Source organism: Varroa destructor, unplaced genomic scaffold, assembly GCF_002443255.2.
Source record: "Varroa destructor unplaced genomic scaffold, Vdes_3.0 BEIS01000006.1, whole genome shotgun sequence".
NCBI lineage: Eukaryota > Metazoa > Arthropoda > Arachnida > Mesostigmata > Varroidae > Varroa > Varroa destructor.
Window position 1 is genome coordinate 6,516,851 of NW_019211459.1, and position 18,585 is coordinate 6,535,435.

Here is an 18,585-nt window from a genome sequence, read left to right on the forward strand (position 1 = left end):
ATATATCGCTAGACAGGGTCAGAGTATCGTAGTAGATGCCACTGTACTGCTTTCGATGCTGTTGCTAATTTTGATCAGCTAGGATTGATTCAGGCCCGAGCTTGTGACCATCTATGTGCCTGGACAAAAACGATGGTGGTGTCGGACGAAAAAATCCAGCCCACCTTGGGTCTATTTGTTGTTTTGCTGCCAAGCAGACTGCTGTAGCTAGTCGAAAGCTGAATGCCGTTCGCTCCATAGCGTTTCTGTCCCCTAGAAAATGCTGTGTTGGGACGGTAAAAAAGGTCTCGCCGTGCGTAAGACAACAAGTAGCGCACCATGCGCCCAGAGTCGACCCGACGTTGCAGGTTTCATGGTGTCACTGAATCTAGCGATTAATGGCAACACCGAAAGTAGATACGTTCAACGGTCAGCGTCTGATGTTTAACTTATTTCAATGTGTCGTTGTCGCAATGGGGCCGTGGGGCGTCAGAGATACGGCACCCTATAATAAAGAAACAATAGTCCGCCGTATGTTTATATATACGAAACGTATAGAGCACGTTGCCTAAAATAATGAATATTTCTAGTCGAAATTATGCCCTGCGGAGCTCTATGGCGCGTGCGGCCTTAACATCGCTTTATATGTTATCTAAACGTAGTTTAAAGTTTACAGGAACGATAATACGTTATATAGGAGCAGCTTTCTCAGGGCTAACAAGCGTATGGGCCTTTCGATGGGCAAGGCAAAAGGCAAGCACGAGATTATTGAAAGTGAGTGGCCAAATTGATCATGATAGAACACTTGATTTCTAGTATAGAGAAATGAGTCGCACGAAGCCATTGCACTGAATACAACTAAAAGCTTGTGTAATTATTTTTGCCCTGTAGGTAATCTTGTTGTGAAACGTTTTTTACCAAAACTAAATATAATTCAGGTAACCGCTTCATATTGCGTCTCTTCAGAATGTATATTAAACACGCAGCATAGGCTATAAGGGTAAGGTATTTTATGATGATGGTGTCCGGGAATTTTGAGAAAATTTTGCTACCGACAGAAGAATACTGCTTTCTGTAAAAAAAAACGTCGAAGAAAAGTTTCTACAAAGAGCGATCTTAATATTGAAACACAATGCCGTGCTCCCCTTCGGATCTGTATATTTTCGAGGAAAATGCATTAGAAATATTTTGGAGATTTGTATTTTTCAATTAAAACTTTCCTTGTTACAAAACAAAAAGAAACATTTCTGTCTATTTCAACATCTTTTAAACAAAAACATTATAAGAAAGAATAAGGAATCATGAACAAACAATTAAATGAGGGAAGATAAAATGTTTATGATTAACCAATTGTTTATGAGGGCCTGTAGACCAGGTTAAATTAATTTCAACAAACAGAATTCGTCGCAGGGTTGATATTAGGACGATCAAAACAAGCAATGTCGAAATTGGCGAAAAAACAGGGCCTATATATAAGCCATTGCTTTGTAAGAAGTTCGACGACAAATGTAAATGGCCAGTCGTAACTCTAATGACAGACCGTTTAAAAACTTTTACTCTTCTACTAAAGTTCTCTAAAAACGTAGACTCAGGTCGGGATGAAGGCGATGGAGCAGACCATTTCGTTAATTTTGTATATATATATATATATATATGCTGTATAATGCCAACAGCACGATACAACAGTATAAATTTGTCTTCTTGCGAAGAAAAGATTGCGCACAGATAACAACGGCATATCTTCTTACACATGAAAGACGCCTGTTTTCGGCCATTTGACAAACCTCAGAGCTCGGTCGTGTCTGTCCTTACCTGCGTAACACTGAGTAACAATTACAAATGTTTTTGATAGTCTCTTTTAAATTTACGCTGAGAATCTGGAGACCAGTTATTGCTAACGTACCACCGGATAGTGGATAGTCGCAAGCACGATTTCCTTATACTAGCAAAAACCTACGGCCAGATAATAAGGCTTATGGAACGCAGTGGTTGTTGTACCGATAATCGTCCACTAACACTGTATCTGCTCCTTTTTATTTACTAACATAGTCACTATATAACTATAATATGACTTGGGTGAGCCGTTTTGGTGGCATTCGCATATATCCTTCGTATTCATTTGTCGCTTATCAGGTCAAACGGGGAGGCGGTTGTTTATGCTCTCATTGGTTGCTTGATCTGACGCTGGCAGATCACCGGGCTTCGGGGGTTGGGGCCGGTTTTTCTGAAAAGAAGCACAAATTTCCAAAAACATACGAAACATGTGACGTAGCAATCTGTAATCTGATGTTGCGGCAGTGGCAGCCTGGCCTGGTCATACGAATGCAAAAGAACTACAACTAATTCTGACCCTTCCGTTTTTAATTCTCATATATTGACAAGGAAAAACTGAAGAACGGAGATAGATAGCTCATCATAGACGGCGGCCGTCAGCCGATTCGGATGAAACACTCCATTACGCTAACGCATTAACGAGCCATGAGAACTCAATACAATCGCAGAAACGGCAGCGTCGGACGGCGGCAACGAGGAACGAAAGCAAGCGCGCCATCAGATTCGCGGAAATGTACTTCCACTTTGTTTGTCTTTGTGAACTTGTTAGCGAAACACACAAGTACCACGGCCAATACATGGCCACACATATAACACCTCGTTATCGGTCAAAATGAGAAAAGTCAGGGTGCACGCATTTGTGTATGCCTTTCAAAATGACGCTATGACAGCAGCAGCAGCCGCCATATTATCTCCCATTCGGCCATTATGCCAACTGTGGCTGGGGTTGTATCCGAAAGAACGGGGCAGATGCGCTGAAACCTTGCGACTTGACGAGTAAGCCATTGCTGCTGGCTGTTTCATTTAAGCGGGAACCAGTACGCGCAGTTGTTTGGTAAAAGCGCTAGTAAAATTGTACGGTAACGACCTGTTTGTTTTGGCCCTTGTGGTACAAGGAGATCAGCTAGAATCAAGCGATGCGAGAGTACGTTAGGTAGTAGGGAAAAAGCGATAAAAAAACAACGATCGTCGTAATAAGATCGATATGCGAAATCTGCTATAAAAGCAGCCTCTTGCAGTTGGCGTACAGCGAAATTGAATCATCTTATTAATTGATCCGTTTCGATTCAAGCTAAAGTAAACTGGAAGATCACTGAGTACAGTAAGTCTGGTCCTGCGGTGAGGACTTCATTGACGCAGAGGCTCTTATATATTTGTATGGAAAAAATGTGAGCTTTACAAATTACCAATAACAGGTGTAATTGCCGACATAGAAGTGAAAATTTGAGATGAAAGCGAGGTATGAAGACGGCATATTTTGTTTGGGCCTGCAAAGATGGAGTTTCGAATGCGTCTCTGTCAAGCATTGATAAAGATCCTTCAAGTAAAAGCTTAACCAGATTGCCGCGTCGGGGCGCGGGGGAATCGATTCCTTAAATGCCACATAGATTCTCATAATCCGCGGACATGACGGAAGTTACACAAGCATCAGTCTTCAAATATATTGTACCAAGAGGCCCTGCCTCTAGAATACATGTATGATTAATATGTACATGCCTACGCAAAACTGAAGTAAAATTTGGGCCTACTCAACACATGTTATTCAGCTGATTTGTAACGTATGAATTGGCTATCTTCTTCGAACGATCTTCTTCACAATGTCGGCCATTGCAAAAGTGTTCATCTGTGCTAATAAGGGCAGAAGGTCACCCGAAACCACGTGGACTTTGCAAAAGTAGTTAAGCTGCGTCAAGTTTTTTTTTTTAATCTGAGCCTTCACTCTTCTGGGCGAACGGCAGAAAAAAAATTCGGCATGCGCGTTTTTTTTAAGTGATTCATCAAAGTTTTACGCGTTTTGAGATAATGTCTCGGTACATGTGTCCTTCGTTATGGAATAGATAGGGTTAGAGTAACAACTGTTCGCCTGAAGTTAACACTTCACGTAAATGCTTTTCGTAAGTCGAGGTCTTCTGTGAAACTGGTCGCTAGTAGAATTTTTCTTTCACTCGATATTGCTGATCCTAGTGGCAGCCCTCAGACATACGCTAGTACCATAGAAGGTGGTGTTCTGACGTTGCTTGTTAGCCCTCACATATAGTTCATGTCGTGTGTCTGTACAAACGCATAAACCAGACGTCTGCATCACCTAATTTGGAATCATTTCGTAGATATTTTCGCATCATTGGTCATTGACCTAACCTTCTGGAGCATGGTCTCGTTGTTTTTCTTGCAATTCTCCAAACGTTATATCTGTAATTCGGTTAGAGTCCAGTTAGACAGATTGTGGTGTAAATACTTACATCAAATTTGACAATCTATGGTCTGGATTCGTTTATATCTTCAATGCGATAGATCGAGGATGACGTGGCAGGCAACGAAAACAGTTTCGGGCTTTGTATTCCATAGCCCTTAAGGACAGGGTAGAATTATATTGTAGATTTGCTATCGTTTACTGGGCGTACTTTTTGCTATGGTTAAACATTTACTACGATTTCTTCGGGCAAGGAAAATCTATATACGCGTGAAGTATATGGCTCGTAAATCAGTGAATTTAACAGAATCTATTATGAAACATTATTACTAAGCATTATACCGCAGGTGAAAAATTACGGGCAAATGTCAAAATATATACAGCTTTAGGGTCAAGGTGTTTACGCCATGAATAGACTGCAGCGCGTTGCTACTAAAGCAACAGAGGTCAGACTCTTTTGATTGTAGTCGATGACAGGAAGCATAATATTAAAACGACATTAAAAATTCAAGCAATAAAAAATTTCGATCTTTTTTGCTGATCATAAAATTCGGGCTGAAATGTTCAAGCAGACCCATAAATAACTGAGGACCTGCATGAGCATGTCCTGTCACGCTTAGATAAGACTTACTCCATGGGGTCGACCAAAATTCACTGGAATTGACTCGAATCAATTAGATTAAAAGGAGAGTTTCTGCGCTTTGTTACTGAATTGAAAGCAGCACTTCTTTCTCTATTCCTGCGACAATAATTTTTCATGGTGTGTATCTCTTGTTGTCGTTCAGGACGCTTTCGCCACTCGCCACCAGCAGTGTATGTGGTCATGCTGGAAGGTAGCGGTTTCGTCTGGAAGAAGTTTCCCAACCATGTTTCAAGTTACCGATCTTTGTGGCAGGAAGGGCCGCGAAATTGACTGCCCAGTAAACGAAAATGGTCACAGAACTGTTAGTGTAAAATTCGGTAAGGTGTGCGAAGTCCAGGAGAACAGCTTTGCTGTGTAGGTTCATTCGTCGGGTCTTTTTTCTCATGCAGGTTGGCCCAAAAAGTAATATGCCTATTAACGGTCTTATTCGTTTTCAGTGAATTAGGCCCCTACAATATCACAACATAATTTTTTATCAAAGCTTTCCTCTTCTCCTGGGGCTCCTCATTTTCGAAGAATGCGTGGTTGACGTTCAGACACCACTTCTCCTTAATCCTGTCGAAAAATCGGTTATCCTACCCACGTGACGTTCAATATTAGGCGAGATGATTCTTCGTTGGATTCAGAAGGTTCATGGGGTACTAAAACTGCAATTTTTTTGTATAAATTCTAGCAACTTGAGGTGGTTAATGACGGCATGTGTGGCTGTGGCCCATCTTTTTGGTTACAATTTTCAAGTTGTCTGTTGGCCGTCTTTCTTTTGAAGTGTCCTTAAATGATCGCCATTTAGTCGGCGGCCAGAGCGGGGAGCACTCTTTAGGTTTCGGGTATTGTTTTTAAGCTTAGACTATTCTTTAGCAATTCTTCTAGCGATAGCTCCGTTAGTATACACAAGGTGAACGTATCATGATGCTGTTTCAGTAGTGTTTGGCAGTAGTGTTTGGTTAATGAAATACATAGTACAGAAGGTGTCAATGATGTATTTTGTCCCGCTTCGAATATCCATATTTGAAGAGTTCTTTTGAATAAACATTTCATTCATAACACAATACCGTTACAGCCTACTATCAGAGCAGAAGGAGCGACTTCTAACGGTACGTTGCAAGCGAAGGGAATTTAGAAAGGGAAATTTTTTGAAGCGCGGAAATTTTCTTTCCAATCCAATATATATATATATATATATATCAAACATAAACAAGTTAAAGTCAAAATGATACTGTTGCGTTTTTTTTTTTTTATAACTTTAGTCTCAGCTAGGAGCACTTAGCACATGTTTGTTACTCTAAATAGTTGCTTTAGAAGAAAAACATTAACCTGAACTAATTGCCAATAGTAAATATCTATACCCGTTTCGAGGTGAAACGCCTATTAGTGTTTATAGACTTAAATTTGCGATTTCTTCCAAAGTCAGCGAATTTAGCTGAAGTACATGTCATCCCTCGTAAATCATTTGTAACATCATCTATTGTTACAGCAGGCACTGGAAGCGCATTTAACTGGTCGTAGATTTGAAGTCGGATGATAAGGCACTGAAGCGGCGCCTTCGTAATCCTAAGAGAAAAATCATAAAATTGCTTTCTAAAAGGTATAAGGTCTCTCCAGCGTACCTGCTTTGGAACAAAGGAAATGCGCAACGTTTCCACAAATTCGCTGCTTTTGAACCCGCGCTCCATTTTCCGTAATAGGGATTTTTGCCTAATCCGTAATAGGGCACTAGGATTTTTGTGCTGCCACTTTATTTTTTGTATTATACAAAGCCGGTCAGTAAATCGGGCGCTGTCACCCACGATTCAATGTGTGTTTATCGTTGACGTTTTCTGTGTTAATTAGCAAAAGTTTTTTCACCGACGCTGTCGGATACTTCGAGGATCTTGACAAGATCGATCCGTATCGTTCTTGGTTACCGTTACCGGTAAATTCACCGACTCAGCAAAAGTTGTTTCTATTTCGTGAGCTATTACGAAATATTTGATACACACGTTCACGATAAGCGTCTTCACCTTAAAGACTGAGCTTCAGAAATATTTTTTAGAATCGTATATATATAGATTGTATTATAAATATAGAAGATATAGATTGATTTGCTAAAGGTAAGAAAATACAGGTTAGAACATTCATACGTTAGACTGTACGGTTTGCATAAGAATGGATTTCTATACGATGAAAGTTATTTAACTAGGTGAAACATTCAAACGCTAGCAGAGCTTCCCGTTCGCCCTAAGCTTTGCTTGCTTTACTCCCTCGTTAAGACCTTCAAAGTTTATTAGTTATCATAAGTTCCTAGCTATCGTGAATATCTTAACCGGCTTGACTTCTTCTTATATTTCGTTTGTATTTTCCCGCAGTGACTTTATTTTGGATACTTTTATTAGGAAAAAAAAGGCGTCTAACTATATAAAGCTGCCTATAGCGTAAATCTACAATCGGAAAGCAAGTTTAGAGATCAATAATGTACAACTGACCTCTGCATTCGTGCAAAGTAGCATTAGTTAAAACTTGCTATTCAACCCAAACAAGTATTCTGTTTTAACTTCTCCAGACGATATCTACAGTAAAGCACCCCTCAGTGCCTCTATAGTTTATAATCTATAGTATATATATTCACAAGATAAGGTGCCAAAGCTTAAATTGAAGAATCAACCTTTGACTAAAAGATTTCTTATAGTTAGGAGAAAAAAAAAAGCGATGCGCAGCCACAAATGTAGGCTTTTAAAAGTTGCTTAAAACTTTTTTAAAAGTTTAAACTTTTGTTTAAATTCTTGCCGAATTAAAGTTGCAGTTAAAGTTGGCGTAGACACACTTGACATCGCCCCGCGTCATGCGTCTGTGGACCGCTCAATGAAAACAGGAACGCTTTGCATCTTGATATTGACGCTCAACGTAGCTGGGTTCAACTTAAAACAGACTGCTCCCAGTATTCGATAATCAAAACGTACTATTAGTTTAGACTGTTATCTAGCTGTTCGCTCTATAAGTGATTTCTGTTTGAGGCAAGTGTAAGAAAATTATGACAGATCATGGGTCAAAGTTGAAGTCTTTTTTTTGCCTCTTTGCCATTGTCACTAAAAGTACGAGAGCAAACAACGCGGCCATTTGCCGCTTGCACGATTCATTACCATTCATATTGCCTTTGAGCCAGTGGGTGTAGCTTTAGGTGGCGGTGATAAAATAATTAGTTACCTATGGACAATTAATTAGCAAATAATTGTTTGTGTGATATTATCCTCTTCATGTTGAACGACCGGAGGTACCGTTTCCTATATTAGAGACATAATCTCGACGGCCGGTCTTATCGGGGCGATTGTTTGAACCGGCAAGGAATAGGGCATTGATGACAATTGGTCTTATTCTGTCTGCCAATACATACTAATATTTATGCGTCCATGTTGTCATATTATATAGGGATGATTGCATATGGGCAGGGTTGCATGTTAGCATGCACGGTTCGCGTCAAAAAACGGCATTTACACTCCTTATCCAGCCGCTTCGGCCCTGCTCATCGACGCTTTGTCGTGTGTGCGATCGACTAGCGACACCAAGCAAGCCGTAGATGGATGAAAAAACTTACGTAGTTCGAATGCCTTTACAACGAGCTAAAGAGACAAGAACAACGGCCGCGATAGGCTGGGGGGTTGGACCAGGCAAGGCATTGCTCCTTAGCTTTAGTTTAAGTCCAGTAACTGTTATCGACGTTGACACTAGTGAAATTATTACAGCTTAGTAGAAGCAAGCATCACCTTTGTGCGGGTGATGATAGCTAGTCTACAAACCTTATCAGCCACAATGGGAGTCTCTAGCTGACCGTGATGCTCGTTCCCTTGCGGTCGAGACGGTGCCGGCGACGTCTGCCGTTTTCGGATCTCAGGGTGAGGGACGCGAGCGCTCGGCACGATATGGGGAAAGGGCCCTATCCTATAGCAGTACCAGAGGATGCGTCCTTTGGATGCAGTCACTGAAATAGAGTCGATAAAAACCTCTGTCTCCCTCACGGCGGCCGCTATAACTGAAGACTGTAAGAGAAAAACGAAATTACGAATTTGTCGCATTTTCATCATAGCCTCTTTTAGTTGCTGTCGTGACTTGTCCGCGGCTGCTGTTATATTGATTTTCCCCAGAAAATCGACACACGCGGTGATAGTCGAACTCAATTGTTGCGCGCAACTTTGATAGTGGCCGCGCTGCAAACTTGTAGATTTCTATCTTTGTTACTGAAGCCAATGATTTAATTTTTGAAAAACGACGTACTCTGTTTGAATAAGTCAGCTAAATAGACTGATCTGTCTGTTCGGACGGCCAACAGAAAAGCTCATTTGTCACAACGGACTACAACAATTGTCTATACGATAAATGCACTAAGAATCTACGGCACGCAAGTACTAGTATTATTAACTTACCTAAAAGTTAAATATCATTTATTGGATCTGTTTTCGGGAAAAACTTTAAAGCTTTGGTCACAGATTACCCAAGAAGTAGAGTGTTGCGAGTTTTCTAGTGTACTTATATGTTGGAATCCAGTGAGCGGATGCCGTGCATGTAATTAATATCTACCAAATACAGACCGATAGAGGTAAGTTGACTTATGCATTAAATCACTTTGTAACCGTTTGATCATATCTAATAAAAAAAATTACAGGTACACTTAAGCCAGGTGCAAACCGGCACGCGGCAAACTGCCCCTCAAGCACAGGTCGCTCGTACTATGACTGTGATAAGGCTTCCCTACCTAGAAACTAGGTCTGTAAAGATGAGCGATTCCACTGGCAATGTTGATTTCTAAACGCAAACAGATATGACTCAAAATCGTGCCGGCGATACGGAAGACTGAATTGATCAAAGAAACTAACTATTCAGCTCCACACTTTCAATAGGTTAAATAGACTTCTGTTTTACACATGACTCAGTGTCACCTTAAAGTTCCTGACCCCTTTCGTAGGCGCCTTCATTCGACTACTCATTGAAAGATTTTCTATCGCACTCTCTAGGTTTACACGGAGTTCAAAAGGCAAATCTAAGGCGTTCTTTTTTGTTTTTCATCCATCGGAAACCACAATCTGTCATATTTAAAAAATAGGCCAAAAGCCATCTGATTCAAAAAAGCAATGCGTTCAAACCCTGCTAATATAAAAAAAAAAAACAAAAGATTATTAAGATATGTAAGATAATATTTGGTAGTGAGCTTTCTTGCGTTGCATCACATTGTTAGATGTTAACATATATTCGTCATAGCTGTCGACCAGTTTTGATACTTCCATTGATCGACATTATAGAGCAACATTGCCATTTCCCAGTCTAACAGCTTACAATACTGACTACATGTTTTTACGCCCTTCTTTTTCTTCGTCTGTTAGATTGATGAAGATGACAACTGCCATTCACAGTTTGGCCCCGTGGATTCTGTTCTCTTATCATTTGCCCCTTCCACAGTTGATCCCGTACAAGTAACAACGGGTCGGGACCATTCAAACGCTTTTCGACTGTCATTTCTTTTGCCGCTTGTCGCCAGCTTCCGATACAAAATTTTAGTCTCTTGCCTAGGTTGGTGATTAGAATTTAGCATAATATCGGCGCAGAAATCGCTTCCGGTAACAGCCAACCCAATCCATACTTTTTTGTGATTTCGATATTGCGATCACCAGGACGATAGAAACGTTAATACTGATCAGTAAGGTAGTACTATTTCAATCAAACACAGATGAAGTGTTTCAACTTAATAAATAGCTAGCTATCTGCCTATTGGCAGATGGTTTTAGGAGTGGTGTTTTTACCTCTTCAAAGCTGGCTTTGGAAGACTGCAAACGACACAGCAACGGGAAAAAATCCTATTTTTTTTTTTGGATCGCTTGTGTCAACTTCTGTTCCGCTATGCTCGGCTGCATTTGCATGTAAAAACGCTACATGTTAACCGTACCATAAGCTTATTTTACGTTTCCGTTAGTGATTCTTATTTGAGCATTGATAGCAGCTAGTTCAGGCGGATGAATGCCGCTTGTTTTAAACGGCTCAGCCTTAAAGAATTTTCGCAAATCGATACATGAAGTATCCGAAGCCAAGTCCGAACTCAGCGTTAGTGAGAGAGCTGTTTTGTTGTTAATTCTCTACTAACCAGGTAAAGTACTGAAAGAGATAGATGTCCATTCGAGCGCGTATTCAGGATAAACTTAAACCTATATACAGTTTACATAGGAGCTGCAGTAAATGTACGTTTCCGGTTAGAAATGCAGCAAGCTTCAATGCGGTCAAATTAAAAGTCGATTTGTCAACTTATGCTTTTCACGAGAGCATATGTGCTTTGCCTTTTACCTGTAGCCCCATCGCTCTACCCGGCACAAGTATTTCCCAATCGCTGGGCCAAAAATTTAAGCCCACAGATAACCGTTCCCCACTGAACTGTAGTCAACATCTATTTCGGAAGAACGAAGGACGCGATAGCAAACAGAATGTATTACATCGTACTGTCGTTACCCATTAGCGTGCGAATACGAATTTCCGTATTAACGCACCCGGATAATCGCCAACGACGCATTGAGGGAGAAAAAAACACTTTTTTTCGGGATAATTGGTTAGATCACCAGTGGAACTGATACGGGAAGTCGATGCAGGGAGAGTAAGGATCTTGTCATTGTGTCACATTGAGAGCAGACCTTTTTATAGTTATATAACAGCAGCATCTCTACTTTGAAGAGGTGGCCAACGTGCGTAGGAAGCTCGATCCGAGAGAAGCTATTGTTTGATAACCTTTTTTTTCTTCTAGAGCTTACCATTTTTTCGAGTAATTTTTCCAACTATTCTATTTCATGATATACATTTTTTTCAACTTTGCTAGTGTAGAATCGGTACGATTGTTCCGTTGAGGCTATCAGTGCTAGATAACAATATACGAATGAGGGGTTTCTTATATAGTGGAAATATGAACGTTTATATAAGGGCTGCGTAACAATCTGCCCTACATAGAAAAAAAATAAATAGTTTTTTTTTAGAGAGTAGTAATATGTTTCTTGTTCTAGTTGTGTTTTCAGCAATCACACGAACCAGGATAATTAAGCTAAAGAAAATGATCTCAGCGCAAAAATCAGTGAAAACGAGCAGAAATTCTAGTTTAATACAACACAAATAACAATACAACATAAACAGTAATTACCTGTATCAGCATCAATAATATTTGCTTATAAAATGGAACTTTAACAGTCATCGTAAGCCAAGACTACCGTACAGTCACTCTCGCAGTATGGCCGCGAGGCCCGAGGTGAAAGGAAATGAACGAACTCGATAAGACTTCCCTAGGTCAGCGCCCGTGCACTATTATCCGTACTAGAAAAATTGCTCGGATGAAAATAGCCAGGACTTTGTATCTGATCTAACGTGGCCAAAGTGAACTTCTCATAATTAGAAGCTACTACGTGAACTTTTTTCTCTTCGTACACACCATTTCTACCGCTGGCCTGGACGTTTAGATACGTATGTGATGAATATATTGGATAGTAAAAGCCTGTACGAATTATAAACAAGAACTAAAATAGCTTAGTTTAAGAGAGAAAAACGGCTCTTATTCGGTGTAATCAATGTATTTTTGCCTAATGAAAAGAAAATAAGCGAAGACTGGCGTATTCTCGAGCATTTCGATTAGGAAGCGTCCAGTACACCCTGAAACTACATTTTTAAAGGGCTTATTCCTTCATGATGTCTATTGCCACCAGTGTACTTAAGCTAGAACAATATACAGCTTAGATATATCGTGGAAATTAGCGAGCTCCTAAACGCATAGTTTGTAATCGTTTTGTGCGATTTTTTAATCTACAATTAACGGAGGCACCTACGGTGTCGCTTCAGTGTCTCAAAAGCCAGGATTTACAGATTCGATTGTACATTTTGGAGACGAAAGGGTTGGGAAGCGGTACTGACATTTTCAATTGGTCTGATATAATCTTCTGGAAGACACAGGTTCAGTGCATATTGCGTTTCGGTGCCCCATTCACGGATCATTTCAGGGATCCATTATTATCTCACGGGCTTGATTTCAGTACTGAGTCTCTGTTTTGCTTTCATTCTAGCCAGCTGGTATTATATGCAGAACTTGTTTCTATGCATATTACTTTGCTCCTTTGGCGGATTTGGCGGGGAGGATGGGCAGGCGATCAGGCAGGATATAAATTGCTCTTTTCCGATTTATCTATAACTGGTTACAAAGACTTTTTCATCGCTATTTTTTGCCGCCTTGCCAAGCAGCTGAAGGAACGAATTAAGCAGCTTTGTCGTCGGCACCAGCATCAAATGAACCGAATCATGTTATTTCAGATCTTCTTTTTTGTCATTTTTATAAGAGGCAGCGACGTTTAAGCAGCACGTGCACGTGAAGACAGTCTACCCACCCGCGGAACGTTATTGAGCGGTTGGCATCGTCGCTGGAAAACGTCAACCAGCAGCAGCGACAACGGCGAGTGGACGGCGGTGCCACAAAATTAGTCCCAAGAGACCGCTCTTTCGTCAGCGGGCGTTCAGGACTCTAACAGAAGACGATAAAGAAATTTGCCGGTTTCGCTTTTTCCAGTGCGTTTACCAATGATAATAGACGGTGTAATGATGACGATGATGCTACTGCCACTCTTGCTGATGGCGATGACTATGCGGCTATGATACATTTCAATGGTATAATCCTCGGATTGAAGACTTGACGTACCTAGTTGCTTATCGTAACACGCCAGGCGTATAACAGTAGTGCAAAGTTTGTACCTTTCCGGGCTGCGTCGGATAGCAAAAACCCGCACAGCAGCAAAGCTGCCATAAGGTCGAGCTGGGTCAGAGATTTCAAACATAGAATATGCATGAATTTGTATGCGCGTGCGTGGATATAGGTACATTTATGTGCGGTCGTGCCGCGTACATTTCGCACACGAAACGAAAAAGTAGACGGCTCCTTCGGTACTAAGTAACACACTTGATTTAAGATTCTAAATTAATTTTCTCCCTCGTACACTACCGTTGCTGCTTCTATATATTTCCTATTTTTTGTTTACTGTTCGTTTCTTGGTTCAATGAAGCACTAGCTCAATATCAGGGAAAAAAAAAGCCAAAACAATTGACACACTCTATTGTATGTCTTTTTAGTCATGATGGGACTTTTCATTTATGCCGAAATCAAGCCAATGTTAAAAATCAGAGGAATGAATAAGGCATCGGCGATTATCTCCGACATCGAAACGCTACTTCTATCGGGGATCCGGTGATGAACCTGAACAAATAGACTAGCACAGCGATAAAAGCGAGTCCGACCAAAGAAAACGAGATCGATGTAATATCTGAATCTGAATCGGGCTTTATCGACACTCACTACCGCTATCATAATGAACCGCGTTTCGTTTTAATTTAATTAAGCAAAAGTGAAAAATGAACAGGGTTTTCTTTGGTTTTAATAAAATTATTTATGCTCGTCGAACAATGAAGAGAATGTTATCTGTGAAGTTCGTCAGGTGTCAATGTGACGGAAAACCTTTATATATATATATATATATATATATATATATATATACGAATTCAATTACCCAGTACTGATCGTTTTTACTACTTGGTTTTTTAAGCCATGGATAAATTCGGTTACGTAGACTATTAACGACGTCAATACAACTTATAACACAAACAATATTCTTTTTCTGTAGGCTGAGATCTGCATGCGTTGGTAGCCCAGAAGTAGGCAACGATTTTGAATATGTGAGGAAACATGATGATATGTCGACTTTTTTGAAACGGTTGACCAAATAGCTTTGTCAATGAAAGGGCATACATTATGAAGCACTAGCTATATAGGTGATCAAGGATTATGGCTGTTGTATATAATTCATCACGTAATCCCTACAGGACGAATCTGACGAGTGCGTCACTCCTAAAACTGCAAGAGCTTTCATAGCGTCATGGGCCTACAAACGTGAGTTACGACAGCCCAAAATTGTCGAGCATTTTTGTCTTTTTTTAATACTTCGATCTTATTAGCCCTACAATTTGACTATTAAATTATATGGATGAGTTCAAATCTGAGATAGGCTACGTTGTAAACCGCTTTCCAGCAGAAATAACATCAACGAAGACACAGAGCTGTTTGTTATTGACGTTCTTGATTTCGTTAGATACGCAGGCCTACCAAACGTCCCCATTGGTTGTTCATGTAAAGAATAACGTTGTTTCTTTTGCCAATGTTACTCAATAGCCTACGAACAGACGTTATAGGTGCTTTCCTTACCTTCGCGATCTACTTCAGCCAAGCGCATTTTACCTGCCTACAATCAAGTACTTACGCAGGACACATCACCTGCCAGAGACGAAATCCTTACTGCCAGATCGTTGACGACCATCGCTTAGACGGACAGGAACGTCAAGAGATTTTGTTAGCCCACAATCGAATCCGGCGGGAAGCAGCCAAAGGTTTTCTGCGAAGATACGGACTGCCGGCTGCCGCAAACATGAAGAAGCTCGTAAGTATTAACTAGGCCAAAATAAGATAAAATGATTTGTCTACTTTTGAAAGCCGACTCGACGCATACGTAAATGTGCTCGGGTGCCGTGCGACAAATAAAAGTACGTGTAATAATCAATACGTGTTCTCTTAGCGGGCTGGATAATAAACTGGCTAGTCGGCGACAGTCCGTGTGTGAAATGTTAAGTGGTCCTTTTCTTCTAGGAATGGGACGACGATCTAGCCAACAACGCACAGGCCCATGTGGAGGTGACCTGCAAGCTAAAGCACGACCATCCTAACCAGCGCACTACAGGTAACCCCTGCAGCACGGATGAGCGTATACGAAATACGTCAACTATTTACCTAGGCTGTAGAGAGATTTCATAGAAGACCACTATCCATTTTCCCGTGCATTTGAAGCATAGAAGTAGACTTTCAAGTCCAGGCAAAGCTATATTTATCCGATAATTAAAGGCGTGTTCATGTCCACGTACGAGAAGAGAATCCGATTCCCACTAATCGTCAAATATCATCTGATCTTCTGATCTGAACATTATCTTTTTCATTCGCTCTACAGGTTCTTACTCTGATGTCGGCCAAAACATATATATCACTGAAGTGTGGAATCAAAAGTTGGAGCCGGACACCTGGGGCGTTGTTGTCGAGGAACTGTGGGGCCATGAGGAAGCCGCGAAACTCCACACAAACTCTTTTGGCCGGCGTCTTACACTTCAAAAACACGATCTCAAATCTATCGGGCATCTCACCCAGGTACGTCACTGCATGGACGTGTTACGAACACTAGTGACCCTCGATAAAACTCGTATGAAATATGTCACACAAGATTACGACACCTCGGATTCGCTTAAACGGGTACATTAATCAGCCTGGTAGCGTAACAATAACAATATCGTTTTCGTTATATCAGCTTCTCTGGGCAGAAACCGAAAAAGTTGGATGCGGTAAAATCGTTTTCGAGGGCACAAATGGGGCAACAAGTGATTTGAGGACGTGTGATTATGGCGAAGGGTGAGTGTTTGGATCCGGCCGGTGTCGATACCGTTTCAAAATTGTACCTGCGAAAATTGACCTAGTTGTGACCTATTCGGCAATGTATCTGTGTCCGCTACCTTAGAATATAGAATATACTAGTACTCATATCGAGCATCAGTTAAATCTCAGAAAAGATAATGCTTTCAACCGGCAAAAGTAGTTCTTATTCATCTTTTCAATAATAGCTTATATATATATATATATATATATATATATATATATAGATATGTATACACCAAGAACATATGGTACATATAGATCTATATATATGGTATACTTGATAGAGATATTGTCGAAATGCTGCAAGTGATTGCTCTGTTTAAAGGAAAAGAGAGTTTATATATTTTCGCATAGCATTTTTCGATAATCTGGCTCAATAGTGAGATCTTACTGAAAAAATTGTTACCAAGAATTAATTTTTTCATTGATATGTTTAATGATGACAGGGGCAACGTGATCGGCGGCAAAATGTATATAGAAGGCGTCGCATGCAGTGCGTGCCCTGACTCACATCCTTATTGTGACGACGGTTTATGCTCACGAATTCCAGGATATGGTCCCACCCACTATAGTTATACTCAATCAACTGATCAGAGCTATGCGCCTTCATATCAACCAGCGATACAGCCCCGAAGAACTTCATTTTGGTTGGCAGCTCCTGCGCGAAGATTCTATGCAGCCACTAACGTAATTCAAAGTTACCGAACATCGCATCTACCTGCACAGATGAATGTTGGATAGACTAGCGGAAGGCATAGATATGGTTCCATGACGTTTGCGTTCCTTTCAAGGCTCGTGAATGTATTAGGCCTAACTCGAATAGAAGAAGCTCTTAAAGTCTCAAATACCTCTTGTACTGCATTAACCTTAAGTGATAGCACTTATTATTTCCGAATATTCCTATTAACTCAGTAGGAATGGGAAATAGGCCAGTAGTCCTGTAAAAAGAATTGTAGACATTTCTATTAGTGCAACACAGTTGATTTTGATTAATTATTTATATTCGAATGAAGGTAACCTTTTAGCAAAGTCTGTATGCCTACAGGCTACGCTATTGTCTTTGTGATTGGACTATTTCTGTTAACCTAACATATCGCAGCATTTACCGTATGTTTTTATGCAGACGGCCCATTACTATACCAACAGCCGGAACTCGCTTACGCGATACAACCCCTACGTACAACGTCATCAACTGCCACAATACGATCAGAACACGCACATCTACCAAGGATACACCGTGTTACAGAGGAAGCGACGCAGGACAATTTCATCAGATCGCGGTCAGCGACGTACCAGCATTCTGTAGAGGCGTTCGATGCTGCTCGAGTGCTAAAAATGTGATGGTTTGACCGAACCAATTTATAGTGCATCGAGTTCTTTGGCTGAACCGAAAGAAAAAAAGTAACATTGATGACCTTATTAGTTAATGTATGTGTACACGTGTTGGCTATGCAAAGAATGACAATCGTTTTATATGTAACCGTAAAGCCATTTATGATAAATAGGAAGTTGGGTCGAAGACTCACTTTATATAAAGCCTAGCGCGCATACGCAGCCTTAAGCATGCAAAACACCGCCTTCGAGACGGGTTGGCAAATTGCCCCGTCTCCTGCCTCCCCACTATGTATGGCCAGTTAATTCTGCATAGGTATCTATCTCGTCGTGGGTAAAAGTCTATTGATGGCTAGAAACGTAAGGAAATAAATGAGTTATTGCTATTTCAAGTTGGTCAGTTTTTAGTCTCAGGGTGTCCTTTACCTGTCTGATAAATAGGTAATAACTTAGAACCTAACGCTGGCCCAATGGCATCGCTCTATTTTACATTTAAACGTTACTTTGAAATCAGTCCTTGTGCTCGCAATATAACCATAACAACAATAATAATTATTATTGTTATTATTCTGGGACCCGAAGATCTGCTCAAGACACGTCAGGAAACACAAATCAGAAGAAAATATTCATTTTCCATATAAAAATTTCCCTATAAAACTAGATATACGCGTGCAGAGAGTCAAGATTTCACTGTATGTAGTAACGGGATAGAAGTGCATAAATTGCATGATAGTAGATAATTATAGGAAAGTTTTGCAAATCTTTGTTTAATTTTGAATTATTATCTTCGAACCAAGCTAATAAGTATTTAACGTAGATACAACGAAGTAACTATCTAAATTTTTACATAGTGTAATACGTTAGCGAAGTCTCACTACGTATGTATATATA

At 40.5% G+C, this 18,585-nt stretch overlaps 2 protein-coding genes across 18 annotated transcripts in view; one reads left to right on the top strand and one right to left on the bottom strand.

The window, feature by feature from the left end:
• LOC111253315 (uncharacterized) overlaps positions 1 to 18,585 on the bottom strand; it is a 26,766-nt gene that overhangs the window by 4,378 nt on the left and 3,803 nt on the right. For 3 of the 14 annotated variants that reach the window (XR_015330098.1, XR_015330097.1, XR_015330093.1), the window contains exons 3-4: positions 8,636 to 8,875; positions 1,313 to 2,203 (exon numbers count right to left, since the gene is read on the bottom strand). The exons of 2 other annotated variants lie outside the window; for them this stretch is intronic. Coding sequence is in view for 4 of the 12 variants with exons in the window: in XM_086992726.1 (XP_086848852.1) it covers positions 2,114 to 2,203; positions 8,636 to 8,920 (375 nt within the window). In the remaining 8 variants the exon portion in view is untranslated. Of the gene's footprint in view, positions 1 to 1,312; positions 2,204 to 8,635; positions 8,921 to 17,042; positions 17,301 to 17,468; positions 18,047 to 18,585 lie in introns of those variants that run through there. 9 more of the 14 variants (XR_015330100.1, XR_015330094.1, XM_086992729.1 and 6 more) reach the window with 5 other exon arrangements.
• Positions 8,916 to 18,086, top strand: LOC111253313 (scoloptoxin SSD552-like). 4 transcript variants are annotated; one of them, XM_022812541.2, is made up of 8 exons: positions 8,929 to 9,432; positions 14,715 to 14,781; positions 15,061 to 15,325; positions 15,532 to 15,622; positions 15,887 to 16,080; positions 16,238 to 16,338; positions 16,809 to 17,049; positions 17,486 to 18,086. In XM_022812541.2, the coding sequence occupies exons 2-8, from the start codon at positions 14,768 to 14,770 to the stop codon at positions 17,666 to 17,668; spliced, it is 1,089 nt and encodes a 362-aa protein (XP_022668276.1). In that variant the 5' UTR covers positions 8,929 to 9,432; positions 14,715 to 14,767; the 3' UTR covers positions 17,669 to 18,086. The 4 variants fall into 4 exon arrangements, with proteins under 4 accessions (XP_022668281.1, XP_022668276.1, XP_022668278.1 ...); XM_022812543.2 differs by having other exon boundaries at positions 15,112 to 15,325; XM_086992725.1 differs by lacking the exon at positions 8,929 to 9,432 and adding an exon at positions 9,582 to 9,599.

Coding starts and splice junctions, on each gene's coding strand:
- LOC111253313 (XM_022812541.2), top strand. Junction 15,326..15,531: donor CCGCAAACATGAAGAAGCTC/GTAAGTATTAAC, acceptor CTTTTCTTCTAG/GAATGGGACGACGATCTAGC. Junction 16,081..16,237: donor CTATCGGGCATCTCACCCAG/GTACGTCACTGC, acceptor TCGTTATATCAG/CTTCTCTGGGCAGAAACCGA.